The sequence below is a fragment of the Scyliorhinus torazame genome, chromosome 6 (assembly GCF_047496885.1).
Source record: "Scyliorhinus torazame isolate Kashiwa2021f chromosome 6, sScyTor2.1, whole genome shotgun sequence".
Lineage (NCBI taxonomy): Eukaryota > Metazoa > Chordata > Chondrichthyes > Carcharhiniformes > Scyliorhinidae > Scyliorhinus > Scyliorhinus torazame.
Window position 1 is genome coordinate 125,100,402 of NC_092712.1, and position 26,362 is coordinate 125,126,763.

Here is a 26,362-nt window from a genome sequence, read left to right on the forward strand (position 1 = left end):
GGTCCAGTAGCTGTCGGAGTGCTTGAGGAGTTACAAGACAAAGTAGGCAGAATTTTGGGGAATGATTTGGCAAGAGTGAAGGTTGTAGCTTCACAAGAGTCCCAAGTACTGTTTTTTTCCCTTTATTTGTTTATGGGATGTGGGCGCTGCTGTGGACCTGGAATCAAATCTAGGCCAGACTAAGTGAGGATGACAGATTTCCTTCCCTAAAGGACATTAGTGAACCCAGATGGGTTTTGCAACAATTGACAATAGTTTCATGGTTGTTAGACTATTTTGATGCCAGATTTATTTTATTGAATTCAAATTCCACCATCTGCCCTAGTGGGATTTGAACCATGTCCCCAGAGCATTGCTGTGAGTTTCTAGATTACTAGTCCAGTGACAATACCACTGTGCTACTGCCTCCCCCTAGTATGAGTTAACACATGAAATACCCATGGCAGGACATGTGGGAAATAGGAAAACTATGGGCAGTAAATGACTCCGAAATAAATGTTGAAAGACATGAATTACATATTAAATGACAATGATAGTGAATCTGATTCTTCTGATATTAATGAAATTATCTCCATGAGAATGATTCCTCACAGATAAAATCTACTCGATTTTGAGAACGCCAAGACTGAAGATGATCCTCAAGAGTTCTGAATCCCATTTGGATCCATCCTGGAGGCCGACAGGAGCTCTCCCAAGGCCCCGACCGTAGACCTCCTGGCGGAGAGGGCAAAGCTACAAAATAGACTTTAGCCTGCTATCCAGCAAGAAGGCAGTGCATCCACCAGGCACAGGGAACCTTTTATGAACATGGAGAGAAGGCTAGCCACCTGCTGGCTCACCAGCTGAGAAAGGCAGCCATGAGGGGAACAGCACAGTTTAAAAATATATATATTTTATTCAAGTTTTTTGGCCAAACATAACAATACGTAGTGTTTCTTTTACACAACAATAAAGCAATATAAATAACCGTGGCCAGTTTTAAACAAATAAATAAGTAATATATAAACAAAAACAAAAAACAACAAAACTAAATGGCAACTGCCTTGTCCAAAATAAATACTCTCCAAAAATACAATCCAACAATCCAATATACAATTACATATACCAAATACCTCTACATATACAATAACATCCCTGAGAGTCCGTCCGATTCCTCTCCACCGCCCCCCCCTCCCCCCTGGGTTGCTGCTGTTGTCTACTCCTTTTCCATTCCCTCTATCTTTCTGTGAGGTAGTCGACGAACGGTTGCCACCGCCTGGTGAACCCCTGAGCCGAACTCCTTAACACGAACTTAATCCGTTCTAACTTTATAAACCCTGCCATGTCGTTTATCCAGGTCTCCACACCCGGGGGTTTGGCTTCCTTCCACATTAACAATATCCTGCGCCGGGCTACAAGGGACGCAAAGGCCAACACGTCAGCCTCTCTCGCCTCCTGCACTCCCGGCTCTTCTGCAACCCCAAATATAGCCAACCCCCAGCTTGGTTCGACCCGGACCCCCACCAGCTTCAAAAGCACCTTTGCCACCCCCACCCAGAACCCCTGTAGTGCCGGGCATGACCAGAACATGTGGGTGTGATTCGCTGGGCCTCTCGAGCATCTCGCACACCTATTCTCTACCCCCAAAAATTTACTAAGCCATGCTCCAGTCATATGCGCCCTGTGTAGCACCTTAAATTGTATCAGGCTTAGCCTGGCACACGAGGACTATGAGTTTACCCTACGTAGGGCATCAGCCCACAGCCCCTCCTCAATCTCCTCCCCCAGTTCTTCTTCCCATTTCCCTTTCAGCTCATCTACCATGATCTCCCCCTCGTCCCTCATCTCCCTGAAATATGTCTGCCACCTTACCGTCCCCCACCCATGTCTCTGAGATCACTCTATCCTGCACTTCCTGCGTCGGGAGCTGCGGGAATTCCCTCACCTGTTGCCTCGCAAAAGCCCTCAATTGCATATACCGAAATGCATTCCCTTGGGGCAACCCATATTTCTCCGTCAGCGCTCCCAGACTCGCAAACGTCCCATCTACAAATAGATCTCTTGGTTGTACTACCCCAGCTCTTTGCCATGCTCCAAATCCCCCATCCATTCTCCCCGGAACGAACCTATGATTGTTTCTTATCGGGGACCGCACCGAAGCTCCCGTCCCTCCCCTATGCCGTCTCCACTGCCCCCAAATTTTCAATGTAGCCACCACCACCGGGCTTGCGGTGTATTTCTTTGGTGAGAACGTCAACGGCGCCGTCACCATTGCTTGCAGGCTAGTCCCCCTGCAGGACGCCCTCTCCAATCTCTTCCACGCCGCTCCCTCCCCTTCTCCCATCCACTTACACACCATTGAAACATTGGCGGCCCAGTAGTACTCACTTAGGCTCGGTAGTGCCAGCCCCCCCCTGTCCCTACTACGCTGCGAGAATCCCCGCCTCACTCTCGGGGTCTTCCCAGCCCACACACAACTCATAATACTCTTCTCAATTCTTTTTAAAAAAGCCTTCGTGATCACCACCGGGAGGCACTGGAACACAAAAAGGAATCTCGGGAGGACCACCATTTTAACTGCCTGCACCCTACCTGCCAATGACAGGGACACCATGTCCCATCTCTTGAAATCCTCCTCCATCTGTTCCACCAACCGTGTTAAATTAAGCCTATGTAATGTACCCCAATTCTTGGCTATCTGGATCCCCAAGTACCGGAAGACCCTTGTTACCTTCCTCAACGGTAAATCCTCTATCTCTCTGCTCTGCTCCCCTGGATGCACCACAAATAACTCACTTTTCCCCCATGTTCAGTTTATACCCTGAAAAATCCCCAAACTCCCCAAGTATCCGCATTATCTCTGTCATCCCCATCCCCTCCGCCGGGTCCGCCACATATAGCAACAAATCATCCGCATACAGAGATACCCGGTGTTCTTCCCCCCCCCCCCCCCCCCCCCAAGTGCTCCCCTCCACATCCTGGAACCCCTCAGTGCTATGGCCAGGGGTTCAATCGCCAATGCAAACAATAACGGGGACAGAGGACATCCCTGCCTCGTCCCTCTATGGAGCCGGAAATAGTCAGACCCCCGTCCATTCGTGACCACGCTCGCCATCGGGGCCCTATACAGCAACTGTACCCACTTGATATACCCGTCCCCAAAGCCAACTCTCCTCAACACCTCCCACAAATAATCCCACTCCACTCTATCAAATGCTTTCTCGGCATCCATCGCCACCACTATCTCCGCTTCCCCCTCTGGTGGGGGCATCATCATTACCCCTAGCAGCCTCCATATATTTGTATTTAGCTGACTCCCCTTCACAAACCCAGTTTGGTCCTCATGGACCACCCCCGGGACACAATCCTCTATCCTCATTGCCATTACCTTGGCCAGAATCTTAGCATCCACATTCAGGAGGGAAATGGGCCTGTATGACCTGCATTGCAGCGGGTCTTTTTCCTTCTTTAAGAGGAGCGATATCATTGCCTCTGACAGTCAGGGGCAGCTGCCCCCTTTCCCTCGCCTCATTAAAGGTTCTCGTCAGTAGCGGGGCCAGCAAGTCCAAATATTTCTTATAGAATTCAACTGGGAATCCGTCTGGTCCCGGGGCCTTCCCCGCCTGCATCCCAATCCCTTTCACTACTTCCTCCGTCTCAATCTGTGCTCCCAGCCCCACTCTCTCCTGCTCCTCCACCTTAGGAAATTCCAGCTGATCCAGAAGGCACATCATTCTCTCCTTCCCGTCCGGGGGCTGCGCTTCATATAATCTTTCATAAAATGCCTTGAACACTCCATTCACTCTCTCCGCTCCCCGCTCCATCTCTCCCTCCTCATCTCTCACCCCCCCCCCCTATCTCCCTCGCTGCTTCCCTTTTCCTCAGTTGGTGGGCCAACAACCTACTCGCCTTCTCCCCATATTCGTACTGTACACCCTGTGCCTTCCTCCATTGTGCCTCTGCATTACCTGTAGCCAACAAGTTAAATTCTACATGTAGCCGTTGCCTTTCCTTGTACAGTCCCTCCTCCGGTGCCTCTGCGTATTGTCTGTCTACCCTCAGAAGTTCTTTCAACAACTGCTCCCTTTCCCTACCCTCCTGCTTTCCTTTATGTGCCCTAATAGATATCAGCTCCCCTCTAACCACTGCCTTCAGCGCCTCCCAGACCACTCCCACCTGTACCTCCCCATTATCATTGAGTTCCAAGTACCTTTCAATACACCCCCTCACCCTTAAACACACCCCCTCATCTGCCAATAATCCCATGTCCATTCTCCAGGGTGGAAGCTGTTCTTTTTCTTCCCCTATCTCCAGGTCCACCAGTGTGGAGCATGATCCGAGATGGCTATAGCCGTGTACTCCGTCCCCGTCACCTTTTGGGATCAGTGCCCTTCCCAAAACAAAAAAAATCTATTCGTGAAACTACTTTGTGGGAACAGCATAGTTGAAGGACAGCAGAGGTGGACTGGTAGCCAAACCAAAATAGGTCAACAAAGCATTTGAGGTATTTTACCAGGGACTGTGCGCCTCTGAGCCCCCCACCAGAGACTCGGGGATGAAACGGTTCCTCGATGTACTGGACATGCCAGTCATGGGGGTGACAGACGAGGGGAGCTGGAAGCACCAATAGAACTGGGAGAGGTCATGGAGAGCATCAACTCCACGCAGACGGGGGGGGGGGGGGGGCGCACTGGATCCAATGGGCTCCTGGCAGACATTTACAAAATAATATATATTAATAATTTGGATGAGGGAACAAAATGTAACATCTCAAAGTTTGCAGATGATTACCAAAATAGTTGGGAGGGTGTATAATTTGGATAAGTGTGAGGGTATTCATTTTGGAAGCAAAAACAGGAAGGCAGATTACTCCCTGAATGGTTGTAAATTGGGAGAGGGGAGTGTGCAGCGGGACCTGGGTGTCCTTGTGCACCATTCGCTGTGTGCAGTTGTGGTCTCCTCTGAGGAAGGATGTTCTTGCTCTCGAGGGAGTGCAGCGAAGGTTTACCATACTGATTCCAGGGATGGCGGGACTGTCATCTGAGGAGAGATTGATTAGGTTGGGATTGTTCTCGCTGGAGTTCAGAAGAATGAGGGGGGATCTCAGAGACGTATAAAATTCTAACCGGACTAGACCGGGTAGATGCAGGAAAGATGTTACCAAAGATGGGTGTGTCCAGAACCAGGGGTCAGTCTGAAAATTCGGGGTAAACCATTTGGGACAGAGATAAGGAGACATTTCTTCACAGAGTGGTGAGCCTGTGGAATTCATTACCACAGGGAGTAGTTGATGCTAAAACTTTGAATATATTCAAGAGGCGGCTGGATATAGTACTTGGGGAGCATAGGATCACAGGTTATGGGGAGAACGCAAGATTAGGCTATTGAGTTGGATGATCAGCCATGATCGTGATGAATGGCAGAGCAGGCTCAAAGGGCCAAAAGGCCTCCTGCTCCTATTTTCTAATGTATCTATGTAATTCACACTGATGGGAGATGTTCACAGATTAACGAGCAAGGGGCACCCTGCCCTCAACGCTAACACAGGCCACCAATTTGCTGATACCCGAAAAAGCCATGACAGAATGCAGAACCTGCAGACCTATTTTGCTGCTCAATGTGGACATGAAAGTACTCGCAAATGTCCTTGCCAAGACACTGGAGAACTACATACCAGAGGTGATTGCAGAGGACCGGACAGGCTTTAAGGTAGACTGCTAACTGCGAACATCAGACGGCTGCTGAATGTGATACTGACCCCATCCATGGAGAAAAGAGGTGATAGTCTCCCTGGACACAGAAGGCCTTCGACAGAGCCGAATAGAAGTACCTCATTGAGGTACGGGAGCAGTTTGGGCTAGGGACGGGGTTCACCTCATGGGTGAAACTCCTGTACAGTGCCCCAAGACGAGCATTCGGACCAACACCACCAGCTTTGAATACTTCCAGTTGCACAGAGGCACCAGGCAGGGATGCCTGCTGTCCCTGCTCCTGATCGTCCTGGCAATTGAACCCGTGGCGAGTCTCCCAGTGTATGTGGATGACCTGCTCCTCTAATCTTGGACCTGCAAACGACATGAACGAAATCATGAAGGTTCTGGGAGAGTTCAAAACCTTGGCCTTCAAAATCAACCTAGGCAAAAGTGAGGTTTTCCCCGTGAACCAGAGTGGGGGAAGGGCAGGGCTGGAATGTGTCCCGTAACAATTCCACTACCTGGGGATCCAGATAGCCCATGGGAGGGGGGGTCTGTCTCTAGCGGTTAGGGGTTTCTACACAGGACAGACTATTAGTTGAGGACTTCTACACAGGGAACAGATAGAAGAACCGACAAAGAGACTGGAACTTGAACGGACAGGAACTCCAACATTTACAAATCAAAATCTTTTTCCGCAAGGAGACAACTAGATAACCTAGGGCCCCAGAGACACAATGTTGGAGGAGCTACTGGACGCGGACAGGGTGGAAAAGGAGAACTGCGGCGACATATACGGACGACTCTTAAGGACACACAACCCACTGGATGGAGCAAAGCAGAAATGGGAGGAGGTGCCAGTTACGCAAATAGGGTGAAAATTCTGGAGCGAAGAACTGAACGGGGTCAACTCCTCCACCTCCTGCGCAAGCCTCATGCAGCTTAGTGATACATAAAGCACACCTGACAAGAACCCGAATTAACCGGTTCCTCCCGGAGGTGGAGGATAAATGCCAGTAAGACCCGGCCAACAATGCCTACATGTTCCTGCCCCAGACTTGTCGGGTTCTGGCCTTTTTCGAGGCAAGGTTGTGGCGTTGAGGGTGGAGCCGTGCCCGAGAGTGGCAGTCTTGGGGTATCGGACCAGCCAGAAATTCATATGGAGAAGAGGGCCAATGCCCTTGCCTTTGCTTCAATGCCCGCTGGAGAATCCTGCTTGGCTGGAGATCAGCACCACCCATCGCTCCAGACTGGCTGGCAGACCTATTGGAATCTCCATCTGGAGAAGATCAAATACACCATCCAAGGGTCGAGCATGGGGCCATTAATCAACCTGTTCTAAGACCTGTTTGAATCCGATAATGGGGGGAGAGGAAAGAGAGGGACACGCATGGGAACTACCAAGGCCACAGACAGCAGATCGGAATGAGGGTGGGGACAACAGGGGGGAGAAACCCAAGGAAATGCTGGAAGGGAGTCCAGGGAGAGACCAACACCAGGACCAGAGGACCTCTCCAAGCTAGAAGGATAAAACAAACACCCAAACAAACCATCTACGTTGAAAGGAAGGGCCTAGGATAGGACCCAGAGACAGCAGAAAAGGGCGCGAGGCTTTCTGAAAAGGAACAACGTGTAAATTATAACTGTTTCATCCATTTATGGTACAGTGTAAAAATGCAGACTTTTAATAAAAATATTTTTAAAAAGAAATGTTGAGGACAACTACCAGAACACAGTCAGCTGCTTAACTCCTGTGCTTGTAATGCCTTGAGCCAACTGGTCTCACGAACATAGTTTCCAATCTCCACTCTTTTTTTTAAAAAAAAAAAAAAAAACACCTTTCATTTGGACTTCTTCAACAAGGATCTCGCCTCCAGTATTTTTTTACCCTCCATCCAATTTCCCGCTTTGCCTTCCATGCACTCTTTTGATGCTCAGCCATGCCAACAAAATGCCACTGCTTCACAGACCCACAAAAAGGTTACAGATCTTCAGCTGTCTCCTTTGTTCTTCTGGCTTCTTGGAAGCCTATTTTAGTATATTTCTTGCAGCTTTCTCTTTTTAATTTGGAGCTTTTCCCTCTGCTCCTTTCTTTAATTTCACTGAATAGGATCTGTTTCAGATTCCCTGTCCTTGTGCTTTGACTTAAAGGTTGTCTTGGAACCTTGCGCCTTTTGCTTTGGAACCTGCTCTCTACTGTTCTTTCTCCTTGTAAAATACTGACAACTTAGCATCTCCCTTGAGATCCAGCGAGCTCATTCAACATTCACTATTACTTTGTCCTTCGCAATATGCTAGTATGTTCAGCTAGAGAGATTAGAATTGCTCCCTTCACCTTGGAGCATAATCAACAACTGATCTCCAACTGCTTTCTATTTCTGCATGGGTTCCCTGTTGCTAGGCAGCAGCCTAGTTTTTCTACTATGTTTTAACTTCCCTGCATTATAACCCATTTATTTATAATGAAAGTCTAAATGCAGGAATAAAACAGGCAACTTAAGGGAAACCAAAACTTGGCTCCCCTTAAAAATATAGAAAAATAAATTAAGCTTAAAACTATAGCTTATTTCTAACACCCGCAAATGTAACATGCGTAACTATCTTAATTTCCTACCAATTGGTTGTAGACTCATTGTATTTTTGGCATTCAGTAAGTTTGTTGGTGATGGAAATGTTGGCCTGGCCACCAGAAATACTCCCTGCTTCTTTTCAAATCCTGTCATAGAATTTCTACAGTGCAGAAGGAGACCATTTGGCCCTTCGTGTCTGCATTGACCCTCTGAAAGAGCACCCTACCGAGGTCCATTCTCCCGCCCTATCCCCATAACCCCACCTAACCTGCACAACTTTGGAAGGGGCAATTTAGCATAGTCAATCCACTTGACCTGCCGTCTTTGGACTGTGGGAGGAAAGCGGAGTACTCTGGGAAACCCACGTAGGCACTGGAAGAAAGTGCAAACTCCACATAGATATGTCATGGACCCTTCTTTTTTAACCCCTACAAGAAAATCAGATTCAACTTAATTCATAGAAGCTAGATGCAGTTGATAGTGGTGTATAAAACGTGGTGGTGCAATGGTTAGCACTGCTGCCGTCACAACACCAGGAACCCGGGTTTGTTTCCATGCAGGTTAGGTGGATTGGCCATGCTAAATTGCCCCTTAAGTGCAGGGGTATGGGCCTAGGTAGGGTGCTCTTGGGATTGATGCAGACTCGATGGGCTGAATGACCTAAGTCTGCACTGTCGGGATTCTGTGTAATCTTCTATGGAAAAGTTCTCTAAAATTGTGATTTTGCATAAGATTTTCCTGCCATGTCAACCTATACTTGCATCAGTAGTCAACCTTCTAGTTGTAGGGTCTGGTACAGAGGGTTAATGTGGCACTGTGTCCAGTAGCACCCAAGCAGTGATGTACGAATGCACATGGCCCAGAACTAGGGTCAGTCTAGAGATGGACAGAGATGTGCAAAATCTAAGATGGAGCCTGCTCCATACCTATACTCTCTATGTTTATAGTTATGAGTTGTTAATAGAGACTGGCTATTAATGTACTCCAGACTAGAAACCCATTTTTGTGGTGTCTGAAGCAAGATTCTTCATGGTGGCAGAATCTGGACCAAAAACCCTTATCCTTACAATGTGAATAAAGCTACAAAAAGACCACCTTCAGTGGATTCTGAGTTGAATCTCCCAACTGAAACTACAGATGTGACGAATATTTACCAGAAAGATATTGTGCCAGAGAGAGATGAGCCTGGAAACAAAATGGTGGAAGTTTTACTCCAGCATAAAACTCCATTGAATTTGCTTGGAATTCCAGTTTCAGCAAGCTGAGCTCACAGTCTGCAAAGCAATTCCAGGCCTACCAGTACTGAGAAACTCCTTTTCATTCAGTCAGACAGAAGCGCAGTTTGAAAGAAACCTGTCGCTAATCCTGATCTGGATCCAATGCTCATCAAAGCAAATTAGTAACTTATTTTATTTACTTTGGGTGCTTCATGATCATCAGATTTTCTGAACCTCAAGCCGTTGATTCTTTTAGTCATTACACTCAACGCTATACTGCTTATTTAAGTCTGTCACTAGCCGACCCACTTGCCATTGAAGACCCTTCAGGCAGGCAGAAGTTTGCAGGGGCCATTTTAGAATGCGTGTTAAAGTCCAAGTGCAGGAAGATCCATTGTTCGGCCTCCATTTTTCACAGCTGCATGAGATGTTACGAGGATGTTTGAGGTTAAGACACACCCACACAGTTCTCCAGACTGGTGGCCAATGTTGAGCACCGCACTTCAGGAAGGATCTTATGGCCCTGAACAGGGCTTTTTCCACGGGATGTGGTTGTCGCAGGCTAGGGCAACATTTATTTCCCATCCTTAATTACCCTGGAGGAGGCAATAGGAAGTTCCCTACTTGAACTGCTACAGTCCACGTGGTGCAGGTACATCCACAGTGCTCTTAAGACGGGAATTCCAGGATTGTGACCCAGCTGCAGTGAAGGAACGGTGATATACCTCCAAGTCAGGATGGCTTGTGACTCTGAAGGGAACTTGCTTGTGGTGGTTTTCTCGTACGTCTGCTGCCTTCATTCTAGGTGGTAAAGTTGGAGAATTTAGATGGAGCTTTGTGAGTTGCTGCAGTGCATCTTGTCAATGGTACACACTGCTGTCACTGTGTCCGTGGTGGACGGAGTAATGTTGAAGGTGGCAAATGGGATGCTAATGAAATGGGCTAATTTGTTCTCACTGGTGTCCAGCTTTGAGTGTTGTTGGAGCTGCACTCACCAAGGTGAGTGGGAGAGTATTCCACCACACTCCTGTGCCTTGTAGGTGGCGGACAAGCTTTGAAGAGTCAGGAGTTGAGTTACACTTCTCCCAGCCTCTAACCTGCTCTTGTACTCTTAACACGTTATTTTTAAAAAATTATTTTATGAACGCATTTATATATTCACACAACAAACATCAACACACCAACAGGGCTGCAACTAACAAACTCAAGAAAATATCCCACCCCCCACTTCCCAATTCCCCTGCCTCGCCATGTTAAACCCCCCACCACCACTGCTGACACACTTTTCTCGAAGAAGTCGATAAGTGGCTGCCACCTTGATGCGCAATCAATTACTCTCAAGCCGAAGTGATTCATAACGGAAGGCTTTAATCTGCTAGAACTCTTCCCCAGCAGCTTCGATACAGAAAGTGAAGGCTGCTGGGACGGCACCGGATCTTAGCTCCGCCCCGAGAGGTGAAGTATATGTACAACAGCCAATGGTAGACTCCTGGGTCTAGCCAATGGTCATCCATCTCTTAGGTACCGCAATACCTGGTACTACCACATTCACCCCCTGTTAAAAAAGAGCCCGGCGGGGGTGGTGGCCAGTGTTAATAGTCGCCATTCGCATGGTATGACCAGGTATGGAGGTACCGTGATGTCGAGGGAATTTACAAAGTGTTCATAGTGCAGCAATCAGTCGATCGGGTGGCCTGGTCGTCCTTCTGGAGCGTCTGGGCCTCGGCGGTGATTCTGATGAAGGTCCCGGCGGTTGCGACTCCGGGAGCATGATGTCGTCCTCCATGGCAGCTTCGTCACCCCTAGGCGGCGCTGTTGGGGCAAAAGGTGGGTGGGGGGGAAAGCGCCTGTAGGGGGCGTCGGTGTGTGGTCGGCCATAGGCAGGAGCGGCGGGAGTACTGACCCTCCAGTCAGGTGCTGCGGGGAGGGTGGTGGTGGGGGCAATGGTTCGGGTGCGTGTGGGGCTCCAGCGGGCGCCAGGTCCCGAAGGGAGACTGTGCCTTTCTGGCTGTCAGGGAATGCTACGTGGGCGTACTGGGGGTTGGCGTGCAGCAGGTGGACCCTCTGGACCAACGGGTCCGACTTGTGCGCCTTCACACGTTTCCAAAGCAGGATGGGTCCAGGTGTCGCTAGCCCGGTTGGGAGCGAGGTCCCGGAGGAGGACTTCCTGGGGAAAACAAAGAGACGTTCATGAGGTGTCTGATTTGTGGTTGTACGGAGCAGTGACCGGATGGAGTGGAGGGCCACCGGCAGGACTTCCTGCCAGCGGGAGACTGGGAGATTCCTGGACCGTAGGACCAGCGGGACGGTCGTCCAGACCATTCCGTTCTCCCTCCCTGCCCGTTTCCCCGGGGGTTATCACTTGTCGTCCTGCTCGAGGCGATGCCCTTGCTGAGCAGGAATTGACGCAGTTCGTCGCTCATAAAGGAGGACCCCCTATCACTGTGAATGTATGCGGGGAAACCGAACAGTGTAAAGATACCCTGGAGTGCCTTGATGACGGTGGTTGTTGTCATGTCTGGGCAGTGGATGGCGAATGGGAACCGGGAGTACTCGTCAAATCACGTTCAGGAAATGCGTGTTGCGGTCGGTGGAGGGGAGGGGGCCTTTGAAATCCATACTGAGGCGTTCAAAGGGACGGGAAGCCTTTATCAGGTGCGCCCTCTCTGGCCGGTAGAAGTGTGGTTTGCACTCCACGCAGATTTGGCAGTCCCTGGTGACTGTCCTGACCTCCGATGGAGTAGGGCAGGTTGCGGGTCTTGATAAAATGAAAAAAACGAGTGACCCCCGGGTGGCAGAGGTCCTCGTGGAGGGATCGGAGGCAGTCCACTTGTGCGGTGGCACAAGTGCCGCGGGACAGGGCATCAGGAAGCTCGTTCAGCTTCCCCGGACGGTACAAGATCTCGTAATTGTAGGTGGAGAGTTGTATCCTCCACCGCAAGATATTGTCGTTCTTAATCTTGCCCCGCTGTGCATTATCGAACATGAAGGCAACCGACCGTTGGTCCGTGAGGAGAATGAATCTCCTGCCGGCCAGGTAATGCCTACAGTGTCGCACCACTTCCACTATGGCCTGGGCTTCTTTTTCAACCGAGGCGTGACTAATTTCGAAAGCATGAAGAGTACGGGAGAAGAAAGCCACAGGCCTGCCCGCTTGGTTGAGGGTGGCCGCCAGAGCTAAGTCAGATGCATCGCTCTCGACCTGGAAGGGGAGGGATTCGTCGATGGCGCGCATCGTGGCTTTTGCAATGTCTGCTTTGATGCGGCTGAAGGCCTGGCGGGCCTCCGTTGACAAGGGGGAATGTTGTGAACTGGATCAGGGGTCGGGCTTTGTCTGCGTAATTGGGGATCCACTGTGCATAATAGCTGAAGAACCCGAGGCAGCACTTTAGGGCCTTGGGGCAGTGAGAGAGGGGGAACTCCATGAGGGGGTGCATGTGCTCCGCGTCAGGGCCTATGACTCCACTTCGCACTACGTAGCCTCGAATGGCTAGACGGTCCGTGCTAAACGCTCATTTATCCTTACTGTATGTCAAATTAAGGATTTTTGCGGTCTGGACAATTTGCGGAGGTTAGTGTCATGGTCCTGCTGGTCATGGCCGCAGATGGTGACATTATCCAGATACGGGAACATTGTGCGTACGCCGTACCGGTCAACCGTTCGGTCCATCTCTCGCTGGAAGACCGAGACCCTGTTCGTGACACCGAAGGGAACTCTTAAAAAGTGATAGAGCCGCCCATCTGCTTCGAAGGCAGTGTACTTGCGGTCACCGTTACGGAGGGGTAGCTGGTGGTAGGCAGACTTGAGATCCACCATGGAGAAAACCTTGTATTGCGCGATCCTGTTCACCAGGTCGGCTATACGGGGGAGAGGGTACGCATCCAGCTGCGTAAACCCGTTGATGCTCTGACTGTAGTCAATGACCATCCTATGTTTCTCCCCGGTCTTTACCACCACTACTTGAGCTCTCCAGGGACTGTTGCTCGCTTCGATGACCCCTTCCCTCAGCAGCCTTTGGACCTCTGACCTGATGAAGGTCCAGTCCTGGGCACTGTACCGTCTGCTCCTGGTGGCGACGGGTTTGCAATCTGGGGTGAGGTTCGCAAACGGGGAAGGCGGGTCGACCTTAAGGGTCGCGAGGCCGCAGACAGTATGGGGGGGGTGGGTATAGGGCTGCCAAATTTAAAGATCAGGCTTTGCAGATGGCACTTGAAATCCAGCCCAAGGAGGGTGGCTGCGCAGAGGTGCGGCAGGACATAAAGGCGGAAATTGTTGAATCTCCTGCCTTGGACAGTGAGGTTTGCTAGGCAGAACCCCTTTATCTCCACCAAGTGTGACCCGGAGGCCAGGGAGATCCTTTGATTTACGGGATGGGTGACAAAAGAACAGCGCTTTACCGTGTCGGGGTGAACAAAGCTTTCCGTGCTCCCAGAGTCAATCAAGCAAGACGTCTCGTGGCCGTTGATGGAGATCATCGTTGTAGCTGTTGCAAGCGTGTGGGGCCGACTCTGGTCCAGAGTCACCGAGGCCAGCTGAAGTAATTGAGGGTTTTGGTCAGGCAGCGTGTAGTCGGCTGTGCTTGGGGCCTGGGGCCCCATCCAAGATGGCGTCACCCATGGGCCGCACATGGTGTCCGTGGATGAAGAAGATGGCGGCGGCGAGGGACAAAATGGCGGCGCCCACCCGGCTAGCGTGGTGTCCGGGGGGCAAAATGGCCACGCCCACGTGTCGCACGTGGCCTTAGGATATAGGGGGGTGGCGGTGAGCGCAGGGCGGTCGGGGCCTGAAGGGGGGGTTGCCGATAGTCGCTGGAGGCCACGGCGCGGGCCTGGCAGACCCCCACATAGTGGCCCTTCTTGCCGCCCCCTTTGCAGGTGGCGGTGCGGGCCGGGCAGCGTGGGCGGGGATAATTCGCCTGCCCGCAGAAGAAACAGCAGGGTCCGGCGGCGTTAGCGGGCCGTCTCGTCGCGCGGGGTCAGGGGGAAGGTCTGAGGGGCTGCCGCTGCGGGGTGCCACGCAGCCCAGGGGGCTGCTGTGCGATCTGGTGCAAAGGACAGCGCGTTTTTATAGGCAACGTCCATGGACCCTGCCAGGGCCCGTGCCTCTAAGTCCCAGAGTGTCCCTTTCTAGGAGCCTTCGGCGGACATCGGGGGCGGTCATACCTGCCACAAAAGCAGCCCTGATCAAAGTTCCGTGTGCTCGCTCCCCGAAACTGGTGGGCAGCCACAGTTTCGGCCCAGCACCAACAGCGCCCGGTAGAAGTCTTCCAACGTTTCTTCGGGGCTTTGCCACCTAGTCGCCAACAGGTGACTAGCGTAGACCTGGTTCACAGGGCAGATATAATGTCCTTCTAGCAGCTCGATCGCGGCAGCATGATTCTCCGCCTCCTCGATAAGAGGGTAGATCCCAGGGCTGACCCCTGAGCGTAGGAGATGCATCTTTTGTCCTTCCCTGGGGGTGTCGGCGGCCGTGTCGAGGTAGCCCTTAAAGCACGCCAGCCAATGTTTAAAAATAGCAGCAGAGTTGTCCGCATGCGGGCTGAGCTGAAGGCACTCCGGTTTGATACGGAGATCCATCCTTCCAACTGAAGTAGCAGATTAAATTGATGCGCAATCAATTACTCTCAAGACTAAGTGATTCATCGCTGAAGGCTTTAATCTGCTAGAACTCTTCGCCAGCAGCTTCGATACAGAAAGTGAAGGCTGCTGGCACGGCACCGGTTCTTAGTTCCGTCCTGAGAGGCGGAGTATATGTACAACAGCCAATGGTAGACTCCTGGGTCTAACCAATGGTCATCCACCTCTTGGGTACCGCAATACCTGGTACTACCACACCTTCGGGCAAACCTCTCCACAGAACCCCTCAAGGTGAACTTGATTTTTGTTTTTCTAACGTGAGAAACTCTGCCAGGCCACTCGCCCACAGCCCTGGTTTCAGGGGCTCCGCGTCCCTCCATTCCAACAATATACGTCTCTGGCTACTAGGGAGGCAATGGCCAAGACATTGGCCTCTCATGCCCCCTGGACGCCCGTGTCTTCTGACACTCCGAAGATCATCACCTCGGGACCACCGTCACCTTTTAGGACCTCCGACATAACGTCGGTAAACTCCTGCCAGAATCCCCCAAGCTTCGGGCATGCCCAAAACATGTGGACATGTGTGGTAAACCGCTGTGTTCCTATATTAAGGGCTGTACGGTAGAACCTGCACTACAGGTTCACCTGGGCCCCTGCATGCTAGCTCCGTCCAGGTGCCGGGTTATAAATATGCATGGCCTTCAGCTCGCAGCCATTTCGTCAGCTGCTGTAGGAGGCCACACTTCAGAGGCTAATAAAGCCTCAGTTTGAATTCAACTTTGTCTCCAGCCAAATTGATCGTGCCTCAATTTATTAGTCTCTGAAGTGTGGCCTCCTACAGCAGCTGACGAACATGCTCTTCGCCAGACACGCGCTCGCCACGCGTACTCAACTACCTGGAGTCAATAGAGGACTATTGGAGGGCCCTGATCCCACTAGTTTGGGACTGTGACTGCCGGGACGTTACAGCTAAGGAGCACTCTGATCTCCTTATGAGGGACGCTTTTGTAACTGGGATTGGGTCCGATGTTATCAGGCAGCGGCTCCTAGAAGGGGCCACACGTGACCTCGCAGAGACTAAAACACTAGTGCTTTCCATGATGGTCGCCCTGCACAATGTACAGTCCTACGCCCCCAACCGCGCGGCCTACCCCTCCTACACTTCATGGGCCCCACAGGCAGCCGCCCCAGCGGGGGCACTACCCACCCAGTACACCTGCGCTACGTGCCAGCCAGTGATCTCCGGGGGGCCCCGTTGCTATTTCTGTGGCCATGATCAGCAGGATCACAACGCCAACCTCGCTAAATTTCTCCGTACAGCCACTCTCCTCCACCTCATGTATAACAAGGAGAAGTGTGTGTTCCGTACAAACCGCTGAGCCATCCTCGGCTACGTGGTCCTGAACTGGAGTTCTGGGGCCCGATCCCGACCGCATGGAGCTTCCACTGCCCCAAGGCCCTCAAACGCTGCCTGGGGTTCTGCTCGTATTACGCTCCGTGTTCCCCAAACTATGCGGACAAGGCCCGCCCACTCATACAGTCCACTCATTTCCCCCTGACGGCAGAGGCCCGACAGGCCTTCGCCCGGATCAGAGCTGGTATTGCCAAAGCTGGAATGCACGCTGTAGACGAAACACTTCCTTTCCAAGTAGAAAGCGACGCATCGGACGTCGCCGTTGCCGCCACCCTCAACCAGGCAGGCAGCCCGTGGCATTCTTTTCCCGCACCCTCCATGTCTCCAAATTCGGCACTCATCTGTCGAAAAGGAGGCCCAGGCTATCGTTGAGGCTGTGCGACATTGGAGGCATTACCTGGCCGGCAGGAGATTCACTCTCCTCACTGACCAACGGTCGGTAGCCTTCATGTTTGTGGTGGTATGTATTAGGGGTAATACAGCCCACCATGAATGCCGAGGAGCTATTGGAGGACAGATGATTGAATCTGCCGAATACTGGGCTCCACCCAGATAGGTGGGGTATGAGAACCCGGTTTACTCCCCGCAACTGCATTCTGTGACTGATCTGCTGGGGAACAAGTCTGAAGAAGTCTGCTCAATAAAGCCTCGATTGAAGTTCTCTTGCCTCGTGTATGATCGATGGTGCTACAATGTTCAACAACACTCAGCAGGGCAAGATCAAAAATGACAATCTTGCGGTGGAGAATTGAGCTCTCCACCTATAACTACGAGATTAAGTATCGCCCTGGCAAAGTCAACGAGCCCCCAGACGCCCTATCCCGAGGTACATGTGCCAGCGCACAAGTAGACCGACTCCGGACCCTGCACGACAGCCTTTGTCACCCAGGGGTCACTCGGTTGTACCACTTCATTAAGGCATGAATTTTGCCCTACTCCGTCGAGGAAGTAAGGACGATCACCAAGGACTGCCATATCTGTGCGGAGTGCAAACCGTACTTCTACCGGCCGGACCACGCGCACCAGGTGAAGGCCTCCCGCCCCTTTGAACGCCTGAGCATGGATTTCAAAGGCCGCCTCCCCTCCTCCGAACGACACACATTTCCTCAGTGATCGATGAATACTCGCGTTTTCCCTTCGCCATCCCAGGCCCCGACATGACGTCCGCCACCGTCATTAAAGCCCTTAATTCTATCTACACTCTGTTCGGCTTCCCCGCCTACACCCACAGTGACAGGGGATCCTCATTCATGAGTGATGAGCTACGTCAGTTCCTGCTCAGCAGGGGTATCACCTCCAGAAGAACGACAAGCTACAACCCCCGGGGAAATGGACTGTTAGAAAGGGAGAATGGGACGGTATGGAGGGCCGTCCAGCTGGCCCTACGGTCCAGAAATCTCCCGGCCTCCCGCTGGCAAGAGGTCCTCCCTGATGCACTACGTTCCATTCGCTCATTACTTTGCACTGCTACTAACAGTACACCGCATGAATATCTTTTTGCCTTCCCCAGGAAGTTCACATCCGGGGTATCACTCCCAACTTGGCTCACAGCTTCGGGAACCGTGCTCCGTAAACATGTGCGGCTCCACAATGCGGACCCGTTGGTGGAAAGGGTGCACCTGCTCCACGCAAACCCACAGTACACCTACGTGGCGTTCCCCGATGCCGCCAGCATACCGTCTCCCTCGGACCTGGCACGAGCAGGTTCTGTTCCCCCCCCACCACCCCACATTCCGGACTGTCCGTCCTCCCCCTGCCCACCCCTGTTGATGAAGAGGATTTTGGCACGCTCCTGGAGTCAACTTCGACCACGACAGCACCAACATTGTCGGCGCCACTTCGTCGATCCCAGAGGACGATCAAGGCGCTGGACCGGCTGAACCTCTGACCGGCCCACCGGATGAGCAGAGACATTTTTTTTCACTGGTCTGTAAATATTAAAGATTGCGAATTGTATATAGTTACCCACCACCCCCGCCAGACTCTATTTTAACAGGGGGTGCATGTGGTAAACCACTGTGTTCCTATATTAAGGGTTGTACGGTAGAACCTGCACTACAGGTTCACCTGGGCCCCTGCATGCTAGCTCCGCCCAGGAGCCGGGTTATAAATATGCAGTGGCCTTCAGCTTGCAGCCATTTCATCAGCTGCTGTAGGAGGCCACACTTGAGACTAATAAAGCCTCAGTTTGAATTCAACTTCATCTCCAGCCAAATTGATCGTGCCTCAACAAGATTCGTGGGCCCACCCGCACACTGCCCATACCTGTCTTCCGCCCCTTCAAAAAATCCTAAACCTAGCGCACAACGAGGATGCATTCACCCTCCTCGGGGCCTCCTCCCACAACCCAGCCTCCAACTCCTGACCCAACTCTTCCTTCCATTTGCACTTTTGCACTTCACTACTCCTAAGTACCCGTGGGACAAGAGTACCCTTCATCGTCCATTACTTCCCGGAGTGGAGAAACTACAACATCATCTTCGGAGCCTTCAACACGTCATCGATGAAGACAAACATCTTGCCAAGGCCATTCTCACACCCCCATTACTTGCTGTTTAACAACCGTGCAACCTCCGAGACCATTTGCAGCAAACTACCCAGCCTTCAGGAGAACAGCGACCATGACACCACACAACCCTGCCATGGCAACCTCTAAGACGTGGCAGATAATTGACATGGATACCACCATGGCAGTATGGTGGCGCAGTGGTTAGCACTGCTGTCTCACAGCGCTGAGGTCACAGGTTCGATCTCGGCTCTGGGTCACTGTCCGTGTGGAGTTTGCTCATCCTCCCCGTGTTTTCGTGGGTTTCACCCGCACAACCCAAAGATGTGCAGGGTAGGCGGATTGGCCACACTAAATTGCCCCTTAATTGGAAAAAATGAATTGGGTACTCTAAATGTTTTTAAAATGGATACCACCATAACATGCGAGAACACCACCCACCAGGTATGCAGTACATATTCGTGCGACTCTGCCAACATTGCCTACCTCATACGCTACAGGAAAGGATGTCCCAAGGCGTGGTACATTGGCGAGACCATGCAGAAGCTGCGACAACAGATGAATGGACATCACGCGACGATCACCAGGCAGGAATGTTCCCTCCCAGTCGGGGAACACTTCAGCAGTCAAGGGCATTCAGTCTCTGATCTCCGGGTAAGCGTTCTCCAAGGCAGCCTTCGGGACGCACGACAACGCAGAATCGACGAGCAGAAACTGATAGCCAAGTTCCACACGCATGAGGAAGGCCTCAACTGGGATCTTGGATTCATGTATCACAACATTTAACCCCCCACCATCTGGTCTGGGCTTGTGAAATCCTACCAATTGTCCTGGCTTGAGACAATTGACACCTCTTTAACCTGTGGTTATCCCTCTCTCCAATCACACCGTCTGGATCCGTTGCATCATTGGTTTGTCTGTATATGCTGTGTTTGTGTAGCCTACCTCTTCACTCACCTGATAAAGGATCTACGCTGCGAAAGCCTGTCATTCCAAATAAACCTGCTGGACTTTAACCTGCTGTTCCCCACCCCAGTCCAACTCCGGCATCTCCACATCCTGTTCTTGACACCACCTTGTCCTGTAGCCCCTGGGGCGGCAGGTGAGGAAAGGATGGTACCTGCTTCCGAACAAAGTCCCTCGCCTGCAAATACCACCCCATTCCCGACAGTCAGCTCAAATTCCTCCTCCAAGCTTGGAAAGCCGCCATCAATGAACAGATCCTCAAGCTGCTCAATCCCTGCCTGATCCCACCCCCAAAACCCAAACCGAGGCCCGCTCCAGCCCCTGATGCTGCCGCATTGTCCCTACACCCTAAGGGCTATTCCCACAAATCAATGCCAAACCGAGGCCCCCTCCAGCCCCTGTGCTGCTGCATTGTCCACACACCCTAAGGGCTGCCACAACCACCGGGCTTGTGGAATACCTGGCCGGTAAGAATGGCAGTGGCATTGACAACAATGCCCCCAAACTCTTATCCCTGCAAGAGGCTTCCTCCAACCGCTCCCACTCCCGAACCATAGCTATGTTCGCCGCCCAGTAATAATTCCTAAAATACCGGAGAGCCAACACACCCCCCCCCCCCCCCCCCCCCGCCTTCACCCCACTCCAGCAGCACCTACTTCACCCGTGGGGATTTCCCCGCCCAAAGAAACCCTGAAATCACCCTCCTAAAGAAAATCCTAGGAATAGAAATTGGGAGATTCTGGAACACAAACAAGAACCCCGGGAGGACCATCGTTTTCACCAATTGCACCCGTCCCGCCAATGATAGTGGGAGCACATCCCCCACCCACCACCACCTTAAACAGCAACTCCCCGAGCCTCTTCAACCTGCCCCCTCGCCTGGTTTGGAAAGACCCCTCTCCCATATTCAATTTATACCACGAGAGCCAGCCAAATTCCTCTCAAATCTTGATGATTCCCCCCCACCCCCCACCCCCCAAACCTTCCAATGGGTCCGAAATATACAGCAGCAAGTCATCCACATATAGCGAGACCCTGTGCTCCACCACCTCCTTGTACTATCTATCCTCTGCCAATCCCTGACGCTCTCAGCGCCATTGCCAGTGGCTCTATAGCCAAGGCAAAGAGCAATGCGGAGAGTGGACATCCCTGCCTCGTCCCCCGGTGCAAGCCTGAAATATTCCACGCTCACCCGGTTTGTCCGCATACTGGTGCCTGGTACAGTAACTGGACCCAGTCCAAAATCCCCTGTACGAACCCAAACAGCCCCAGCACCTCCCACAATTAATCGCACTGCACTCGATCAAAGACCTTCTCCACATCCATGGCGACTACCACCTCCACACTTCGTCCCTCCAGCATCATTATAATATTCGGGAACTTGATGTTGGCTGACTGATGCCTCCCCTTAACGAGTCCCGTCTGGTCCTCCCCTATACCTGGCACCTCGATCCTGGAGGCCAAAATCTTGGCCAGTAACTTGGCGTCCACATTTAACAACAAAATTGGCCTGTAGAACCCACACTGTTCTGGATCCTTGTCTTTCTTTAAAATTAAGGAGATCGAGGCCTGCAATAACGTCGGGGGGAGGTACCCCCTGCTCCTTCACCTCATTAAACGCCCTCGCCAGCAGAGGTCCCAGGCCCCCCAAAATGTTTTGAAAAATTCCACTGGAAACCCGCCTGGATCCCCTTCCCTGTCTGCATCACTCAAAGACCCTCCACCAGCCCAATGAGAGCTCCCAGCCCCTCCCTCCTCGGGAACTCCACCTCTTCCAAAAATTGCCTCATTCCCGCCACCACAGCTGGGGACTCTGACTCATACAGCCTCCTCTTAAAAAATAAAAAAAATCCCCAAACACCCCATTCATCCCCACCGGATCCCCTCCCTCCTTCACTTTCAAGATCTCCATCTTGCTTCCTCAGTTGATGCGCCAACATCCTACTCGCCTTCTCCCCATATTCATAGCCCTCCTCAACTGCCCTACTGCCTTACCCGTAGATAATAACAGAAACTCCATCTGCAATTTCTGCCGCTCCCTCAACAGCCACGCTCTGGGGCCTCCAAATACCTCCTGTCCACCTGCAAGATCTCCTCCACTAATCTCGCCATCTCAGCCCGCTGTATTGTATCCCTGTGTGCCCGTATCGAAATAAATTCCCCCTTTATTACCGCCTTCAATGCCTCCCACAGAATGGCGGCCGAAACCTCACCCGTGTCAATCAGCTACGCCTAACACATTATTTATATGGTGGCTAAATACTGGTGCAGAGGAGGTTGGCTAGGAATATGGGACTTCAGTTAGAGATTGGGATTGTTCTCCTTGTAGCAGAAAAGTTGAGTCAATACATTATAGTGGAGGTATTCAAAGGTCATGAAGAGTTCATATTAACGTAAATAAGAGAAACCGTTTCCAGTGGCAGAAAAGTTGGCAGTTGCTTTCTTGTAATTGATAAAAGGACTGGAGGGACACGAGGAAACATTTTGTGCAGCAATGCTGGGGGTGTGGAATGCTCTGACTAAAAAGGTGGTGGAAACTGATTCATTGGTAACTTTCAAAAGGGACTGGATAAATACTTTGCAGAGCTGTGGGGAAAGAACCAGGCTGTAGGATTAATTGCACAGCTTAAGAGCCAGCACAGCCACAGGGTGATTGGCCACCTCTTGTGTTACATCATTGAGTCTCCCCCAAACCTGATCCTAGGCATTCCCATTGTCTTTAGTTGATTTTTTAAAAAAAAAATTGTTTACATTTAACCTTTTATTATGAAGTTCATCTGCTTTTTACAATGACTGATTTTGGTGCCACTAATTATCGATGTGCATTATAATGGAATTATTTTTTGTCAAGCATTTGTTTTTCCAGATTTCCAGCACCTGCAATATTTTGCTTATTTTAAAAAATAAATTTAGAGTACCCAATTCTTTTTTTGGGCAATTTAGCATGCCCAATTCATCTACCCTGCACATTTTTTTGGTTGTGGGGCTGAGACCCACGCAGACACTGAATGCGCAAATTCCACACTGATAGTGACCCAGGATCGAACTCCGGTCCTTGGTGCTGTGAGGCAGCAGTGCTCACCACTGTGCTGCCCCTCACTTTTGCTTATTGTATACCGCATACTATATGAATATTAGATTGCAATTTTTTAACATTACTGGTCTTTAGATCATGCACAGTGGGGCTAGCTACGGCTTTTATTCCCCTTTCCATGGCCCATAAGACAAATCTTTAGAACCTAAGTGAAATGTTTCTCACTGATGAAAGTTGAGGGAATCAACGTTTTTTGAAGTTTCTGAACCATTGAACAAATCACTGTGAAGAAGCCAATGCCAAAATTAGTTCTACTGTCTGCTCGTTGTAATGGACCCACTTAAGTATCCATATGTTCTGATGCTTTGTTTTTTGGGCTAGGAATTGATTGATGGAGGAATTAGCTTTGTAGAGTCCTGTACACTTTAATTTTGTCTAAACATATAGTAAACAATGTATTGTATTTTAATACCAAATTCAAAGGAGTAAAAACACTTTATACTTTTCTCAGTATTTAACATTTTTGCTGACCTTTATTTCAGACAGCTGTTAATTAGTATTGTGATTGCTGCCTACTTCCAAGATAAGATTCTGACCTCTTATTCCTGACATTTCTGGGACTGCCTTTTTCCACCTTGGTAACATCACTAGTTTGTTATTGTCTCAAATCTTTAACTGCAGAAACCCACATCCACACCTTTATTACCTCTAGTCTTGACAATGCCAACAAGCGCCTGACTGGTCTTTCCATATTGTATCCTCCATAAAATTCAAGACATCCAAAACTCTGCTTGTGTCTTAACTCGCTCCTGTTTCCCTCCCCTCTGTCACCACTGTGCTTGCTGAGCTACAGTGGCTCCTTGCTTTCAAATCCCTTTCTGGCCATGTCCCTTCCGATCTCCAAGTTCCAACCCCACAATCTTCCAAAATGGATATGCTCCTCTAATTCTGGCCTCTTATGCATTCCTAATCATAATTGCTCCATTGTTGATGCCTAGGTCTCGAGCTTTGGAATTCCCTCCCTACACCACAGCACCTCTTTACTTCATTTTCCTTGTATAAGACACTTCTTAAAATGTACCTCTTTGCCCAAGCTTTTGGTTGGCTGACCTAATATCTTTTTACGTGGCTCAGTGTCTGCCGCCGTGAAATGCCTTGAGCTTTTTCATTGTTAAAGGTACAATATTTGTTGTTCTTGTACTCCTTTTAATTTGTTGAATTTTGAATCCAACCTTCTACATGTACGTATTTATTTCTATTTTGTAGACTTATTCATATCCCAGTCCTCCTGCTGTGGCGTTACCACAAGTGCAAATGGGTTATCCACATCCTGCATATAATTATCAGGTGAAGTTTAACATTATATAGTTGCCTTTATTTTTTTGTCTAGCTCAAATATAAATGACATGGAGTTTCCAATCATATAAACCTTAAGAAGAAACCAAAGACATACTTGAAAGAATACCAATTTGATACAAATTCAGCGTAAAATTGAAAAGATTTACTCAGTTCAGACTATTGCCAGTACATGATTTGCATGTTTTTTTCAATGATTTAATCACGGTTATTAGGAGTGTGAGCAGATTTGCTATGTTTATTTTATGAACCAAATTTTAAATTCCAATTAGACCAGTTGTGTAGTAATGGACTTAGTTTTATGTTGTTTAACTAAATTAAAGAATGCACGGTGACACAGTGGTTAGCACTACTGCCTCACAGCGCCAGAGACCCGGGTTCAATTCCTGCCTCTAGTGACTGTGAAGTTTGCACTATTTGCACTATCTCTGTGTCTGTGTGGGTTTCCTCTTGGCGCTCCGGTTTCCTCCCCCAGTCCAAAGATGTGCAGGTTAGGTGGATTGGCCATGCTAAATTGCTCTTAGTGTCCATAAGGTTAGGTCGGGTTTATTGGGTTACGGAGATGGGGTGAAGGCGTGGGTTTAAATAGGATGCTCTTTCCAAGGGTTGGTACAGACTCGATGGGCCCAGATGGCCTCCTGCACTAGGGATTTTTGAAAAATATATTTTCCTTTCCTCTTCTGCAAAACTGTTTTTGATTAATAAAAAGAAACAGTTAAAATTCTGGGTTTACAATGGAATATGTGTTTATTCCACGGGAGGTCATTTTGCTTTGATCTGATCCTTTGAAGCAATTCAAATATTAACACCCCTGCTCTATCCCTCCATAGCTTTGAAGCTTTATCTGCTTCAAATAATTAGTAAAATTCACAGATCTGTATCTGCCCCCTCATGTTTTTCAGAAAGTTTCCAAAATGGTATTGCCTTCAATTTATTCATGCAAAATTAGACTCCCATTTTGCTAGCCTGCATCTTCCTGGTGTATTCAAAAATCATCCTTGTTTCAAAGCCTCTACTTTAATATCAAATTTTAATATCACAAATTTTGAAAGTGTTCCTCAAACATTGTTTTGTATTTTGACAATTGGAATTATAACCATTATTGTATGCTTGTATTCTTTGAACAATTTTTTTTTTTTTTTTTTTGTATTTAAAAAATTATTTCACAGCTGTGGTGAAAGCAGGGTACCGAACCAGCTGGACACTTGCAATTGTGTATGTAATTGATGTGGTTTCATTGGGACTGTCATGGCATGTGTAAAAAGAGTTATGATCTTTCTATTCCTAATTATATTCCTCTTTTCTAACCACCTCTCCCATTAATTTGGGCAATCTACATACCGTGGGTCTCATTAGAAATTATGATCCTACCAGAATCTTAGGGTGAGAATGGTAGGGTAAGAGCAGAACTGTCGAATACCTGATTATTAATACACTTGGCCGTTTACCAATATTTAGGAATATTATAGAATACTGCACCCGACTAGTTATAGAAAGATGACATCTAAATAAGTAACTTACAATTTTTTGTTTTGGTGATAATTTCAGGCGGCAACACAATGGCCACCAGGAGGTCAGTGGAGATGGATGATGCCTCAGGTGATGGTAACTGATAAATCAGTTTAAATTTTAATAAAGACGTACTTGTTCAATTTAGGACGGTAGCATCAGCTTTCCTTTCCTGTATGTCTAGCTTATGGTAGAAAATAATTGGCTTAATTGACATTTGAATGCTTAAGAACAGGGATTATCGAATACACATTTGTTTAATGGATGAATAATGTGTATTTCAATTTTATGCTAGTAAGTCAATTAAGGTTGTTTAATGCTCACCAATGTTACCACTTTGACTGGGGGCGTGATTTAACGGAAAAAGTTCCAAGTGTTATTTCGGACACTATTAATCTTTATTATTGTCACAAGTAGGCTTACATTAATACTGCAGTGAAGTTACTGTGAAAATGCCCTGGCCGCCACACTCCGGCGCCGGTTCAGGTACACTGAGGGAGAATTCAGAATGTCCAAATTACCTACCAAGCATGTCTTTTTT

The 26,362-nt window shown here is 49.6% G+C and overlaps 1 protein-coding gene across 1 annotated transcript in view; it reads left to right on the forward strand.

Annotated features, from left to right (window-relative positions):
* dazl (deleted in azoospermia-like) overlaps nt 1–26,362 on the forward strand; it is a 331,824-nt gene that overhangs the window by 197,367 nt on the left and 108,095 nt on the right. The window contains exons 8-9 of the mRNA XM_072510237.1: nt 24,223–24,303; nt 25,861–25,911. Of these exons, the coding sequence (XP_072366338.1) occupies nt 24,223–24,303; nt 25,861–25,911 (132 nt within the window). The remainder of the gene's footprint in view (nt 1–24,222; nt 24,304–25,860; nt 25,912–26,362) is intronic.